Raw genomic sequence first — 5602 nt, 5'->3', positions numbered from 1 at the left:
ATACCCCGGTGAAAAAAAAGCCCGATAATATTTAGGTCAAGTTTGGGAAGACTAAATAAGTGCACTTTTTGACTTTTTATGAAATATGGATTGGATTTGGATTGGATTTGACTTTTTATGAAATATGGATTGGATTTGGATTGGATTTGAAATGATGTGTTAAAGAGGTGATGTGATTTAAATAAGATGATTTGATTTAAATAGGATAGTGACTTTTTGACTTTTTAAATTTTTTAAGAGTTACCAACTTGGCCTTAGTAGTCCCATATTTCTATAAAAACAATCCACATACAAGTATAACCACCTCTTCCTCTTTGCGCCAACCTAGTTTCTCTTCCATATCATTAAATATTGTCGCCATACAACAAAATGAGAAGAATAAAAACACTATTACAAAAAATAAATTCATTTTCACAAATAATGGTAAATTCTGTATTCTATGATTTAACAATTTCAGTTCTATGCTTCTAAACAACTGCTTTCCCCCTAAATCTGCAACTACGGATCACCCAAAGACTCCCAACTAACATAATGATGTATATTCTCCTCAAATTTCCATTTTTAAGCCACATGTGTAGGATGCAAAAACAACGGGCTACTAGGTTCTGACAATCACTTCCAGAGAATCAAACTTGCCAAGCCTGCAAGACACAAACATGACAAACTAAGCATCCATATATGGCTATTTCGTGCATCTTTTCTCTCCCCAGGGAAAAACACAACAAAAAAAAAAAGGACCATTGAATAAGCAATTGTGCAAACAAGGTATCAAGGCCCAACACAAGAAAAAGTAATAATACAATATCAGATAAGAATACATCTCACCCACAAAAAAAAAAAAAAATAGGCGAATTACACTAACGGTCCTTATAGTTTCAGTCTTGTATCACTTTGATCCCTAACTTTTCAATTATAACACATTTGATCTTGAATTTTGAATCTTGTTCTAAATAAAGACAATTGATAATATCATTACTTAATTTTAAGGACAAAGTCGTCAATTTGATAAATAATAAACTAATTTAACAAAAATAAATGTCAAAAAAATATTTTTTAATTTTTAAAATTTATTTCTACCCACTAAAGATAAAATTATGTAAAATTGATAAATCTTTTAAATATTTATTTATTTTTTTTATCAAATTAATTTTTATAATGTGTTTGGATGATTATCATGTAATGGGTGGTTGTTTTTATTTTTATTAAATTAGTTTCTATTTTTTCAAAAATCAAATATGACGACAATTTTGATATTATTATTAAACCAATACATTAAATTAAAAAGTCCAAAACTAAAAACATTTCATATATTAAATATATTGATTACACACTAAAAACCTAACAACCACCCATTACATGATTATCATCTAAACACATAATAAAAATTAATTTAGTAAAAAAATTAAATAGTAAATAAGATTATCAATTTGACATAATTTCATCTTTGGTGGAGAAAAATTATTTTTAAAAATTCAAAAATATTTTTTTGACATTTATTTTTGTCAAATTAGTTTGTATTTTATCAAATTGACGACTTTACCCTTGAAATTGAGCAATGGTATCTTCAATTGTCCTTATTTGGAACAAGATTCAAAATTTAAGGCTAAACGTGTCACAATTGAAAAGTTAAGGACCAAAGTGACACGAATCTCAAATTATAGGGACTGTTAGTGTAATTCGCCCAAAAAAAATAAAAGCTTAAAATTATTTGACCAAATGAAAACTAAAATTTGAGGAAAATAAGTTGCATTGCATGGGAAATTCAAGGTGAAGATGAAATCAATGGAGGTTCAAGAAATTCTATGCATTAAGATCCTTTTATTGAAAATAGAGAAGAACAAACAACTTACCTAGAAGAATCTGTGGCTTAAGAACATCCACACTCTGCATCAGTCTTCAAGAATCTTCACCACTTTTCGGTCTCTTTGACTTCTTATGTCTACGATCAGTGTTCATGGAAAATGCTGCCACATCAACCATCTCTTTCTCATGCTCCTGCATTTCCCGTCTTCCCTCACTTTCTTTCCGCTTCTTGGTACTCCTAAATAATTTTTTCATAGACAAAAACAGTTAGTCCAAATGCCCTTCAGCACACCTGCTTTTCTAAATTAAGGAAATTTCCCCTAGGGCCTAATGCTTGAAGTTTAGAGTAAAACCTGTCAATGTGTGAGCCGTCTTCCAAATTTTTATCCAACCACTGGATGCTTCCTGTGTGAGCTGGGAGTAAAGACCCAGAAATATGGAGTATCTCTTCATCAAAACTACAAAGATAAGACCATATCAACTCGCATTATCCTTAAAAGTCAAAGGAATCTCTCTTTTATTTTGGGATAGAACAGGAATTATTATCAAATAACAACGAAGAACAGAGCAGCATGACACCATGGTTCACAACTTGAATTTAAACAAGGATGTATGTATGTATGATACAATAATTGAAATAAAACAACAATACCCAATATATCAAGTAAACATTTATGAATCAAATCACCAGATAATAGAAGAAACAAAATAGGACATATAAATCTGTTGGTATTGAGTAATAACATGTGCCTATAAGTTACCTGAATCTCAATATATTTATGGAAGGTGGATAATACGGAGGGGAACAAGAGTGTAAATATACCACTTCACCCATGACAGGACAGCAGTTGACAAGCAAATAGCTCGCTTCCAGATTCAATAATACAAAATTTTTGGGCAATAAATTTGTTGTAAGAAGACAAGTGTTGCCCACAATGAATGCCTTTCCATTACATTTGATATTTAACTGTCTCACTAGGTGAAGAAGATAGAAACAATGTTTTGTCCCTAAACACGGATTGGCAGAGAAGTGTATACACCACAAGAAAAAAAAAGACCGATGTTGGTCTTCCTCATCACTTAACCTTTCTACAAAATGGAGCTTAATTGACGAATGGAGCTATAAGATTCAAATGTCCATCATAAAATAGAACATGCCGAAAGAAACATTAATTCAGCAGTTACATAAATAAATAAATAGAAAAAATCACCTCTTGACTAAGAAACGTAAAATGGTTCCAACTTTTATTTTATGCCGTTTGTGAGATGTGCTAGCAAATACTTCCTTGCCATGTTTCTGTAACAAAATTAGAATGTAAGGTAATGCATGGATGATCATTCACTATGAGCCTGTAAGATCAGCAAATACAGAAAATAATCCAAAGGTACTTACAACTTTATATTTGAATTCATCACGAATGTCTTCCTCTGTTATGGTAGCAGACGAAAAACCAAGAACTATAACATGAATAGATTGTTGGCCAAGTTTCACTACCATCCCTTCTGAAAATTACAGAAAATAAAAGACAAAAAAAAAAGGTTAAATAATATGTTGTCCTTAGATCAAAAAATGAAATGACTTTGACACAGCTTCGTATATTCATGTCAAAAAGTGACTACTACTAGAATCATGCAACATGTTATAAGAAGGATCTCACAGAAGAACTACCCAAAAGCATGTTTGGCTTTGGATGAAAAAGCAACAGTTTTGCTTCTAGTCTCACGCCAAAGTAAGGATGAATTCCAGGAAGAATCCTCGCAATTTTACTAGGGAGATTGACATCGTAAGCCAATACAACTCCATCGAAAGTTTCATTAAACCTGTCAGAGATACCATATTATGAGAATAAATAAAGGATCACCCACATTGGTAAATAATTTTTGTTTTCTTTTCCAAAAGTATGAATCAATGTAATTATCCCAATGATGGACCCTAACGCTCCGTTTGTTTAGGCGAAAATATTTTCCATAAATAATGAAAGTCAACGAAAAACATTTTTCATAGTCAACAACAAAAAACAAGTCTATTTAGGTAGAAAATATTTTTCGCTTTTAAAAAGAAAAAAACATTTTCCAAATCTTACCAATGTCGCCACACTACCAGCGCCACTATCACCTCCACCACTACACCACCATCACCACGGCCACTGGCACCACCTACATTGCCATTATCGCCGTCGCCAACCCACTACCATCACCACCAAACATAGAAAAATGTTTTCCCCTGAAAATATTTTCTGGCACAAACTTTCCGTAAACAAACGGCGCGTAAGTTGTTGACATTCTTTAAAATGCTGCACTTAAGCTCAAACTCATAAATTAACAACACTTCATCTACTCTTTGAAAAAAAAATTATTAATATAACCAACAAATCCAGAGACTAAAAAGTGCATTTATTTAAAGTCGTTCAATCTAACTCGATTCGTTCGTTCGTTCATTCATTCATTGAGAAGAAAAATCTATCTATTTACAGAATGAAATTCAAAGCTAAAGGAGAGTAAAAAGTTGTTACTTGAAGAGCAATGAGCTGAGTTCACGAAGGATGGCTTGAGAGACCTTGTTGGCCTTCGATGGGTGAACATATACCACCAATTTCGCATCCGATACCTTCAATCCCTCCATTGAACCACCTGATTCGATGACAGAAACCCTAACTCTCTCTGTTTTTTGATTTTTCAAGTTTGGATTTTGTTTTAGCTAAACCCTAATCGGAGGAATGTGAGCTTCCCGGGTTTGGGCTGTGATGTTTGAATTTTGTGGGTTGGGCTCAGTTTCAGGCGCTAATAGTTCTTGGGCTGTTTCCTGTTAGAATGATGGTGGGCTCATTAATTTGCAAGGCTTGATCCATGTTGTTTCTCTTTGGGCTTTTAAAATCTTTCAAATAAATAAAAACCTTTAGGGCTTGTTTGTTAGTAGTTTCATTTGACTTGCCAGTTGCAACATAATAAACAACCACCCCATAAATAATATATAAAAATAAATAAAATTTAAAATAGTTTTAAATGAATAAATAAATGTAGGTATTGACTCGAGCTGAAAAAAAAATGTAGGTACTAACGCACTTGGTTGCAACTGCTAAATGGAATATATTCTCATAGAATTGTTTGTGTTGGGTTCATAAATTTGAGTAAAATTTTAAAAATTGAAATAGAAAATGTAAGTAAAATGTGAATAAAATATAATTATATTTTATAGAGCTTTTTCAATCACTTTTTAAATTCATGAACCAAACATAGTCTTTTATAATTTTTTAGAAGGATGCAGTGATGGGGCAGTTTTGTAATTTAAATTCATTTTCATGGATTTGTTGTAGTAAAATGATTAGTTTAAATAATAATGTTTGAGAGTTTTAATTTGAGAGTTATAATGCAGTTATAATGCAGTTCTAATGATGTGGAGAGTGTTCATGTGAAGGTGGAGCCCACATGCCTCTCTTTATCTCTCTACTCTCCCTCTCTTCCCCTTCATTACAACTCCATTTAAATCTCTAATATTAGAGATATGTATTATTACTGTAGTTTAAATATCTCTCCATTTTTGTATTCAAATTAGAAAATGATTTTTTTTGTTTCCTTCTCTTTTACTTATGAGGAAATAAAAGAAACATGCAAGTTTGGTAACAATTCAAAAAAATCTTCTTCTTTTTTTCTTTTTGAATTTTTTAAACTTTTGTATTATCGAAAAGCCAGTAAAGCTGCCTCAAATCTCGGCCCACACACACAACCAGAATGGGTCGATACGTATACGAATACATACAGAATAAACAGAAGCTGGGTATGGTATGGAGACAAAATGGAG

The 5602-nt window shown here is 32.0% G+C and overlaps 1 protein-coding gene across 1 annotated transcript; it reads right to left on the bottom strand.

The window, feature by feature from the left end:
- Positions 1 to 313: 313 nt before the first annotated feature.
- On the bottom strand, positions 314 to 4524 carry LOC114275255 (DNA-directed RNA polymerase). The gene is made up of 7 exons (XM_028217264.2): positions 4317 to 4524; positions 3473 to 3624; positions 3197 to 3306; positions 3015 to 3100; positions 2157 to 2261; positions 1851 to 2041; positions 314 to 641 (listed from the first exon to the last, which is right to left on the bottom strand). Exons 1-6 carry the CDS (start codon positions 4424 to 4426, stop codon positions 1897 to 1899), a joined length of 708 nt encoding a protein of 235 aa, XP_028073065.1. The 5' UTR covers positions 4427 to 4524; the 3' UTR covers positions 314 to 641; positions 1851 to 1896.
- Between the last annotated feature and the right edge of the window lie 1078 nt (positions 4525 to 5602).

Source organism: Camellia sinensis, chromosome 3 (assembly GCF_055761805.1).
Source record: "Camellia sinensis isolate YWXY chromosome 3, ASM5576180v1, whole genome shotgun sequence".
In the NCBI taxonomy this organism is placed as follows: Eukaryota; Viridiplantae; Streptophyta; class Magnoliopsida; order Ericales; family Theaceae; genus Camellia; species Camellia sinensis.
The sequence above is the reverse complement of the archived record's forward strand: the minus strand, read 5'-3'. Positions and strand labels throughout refer to the sequence as shown.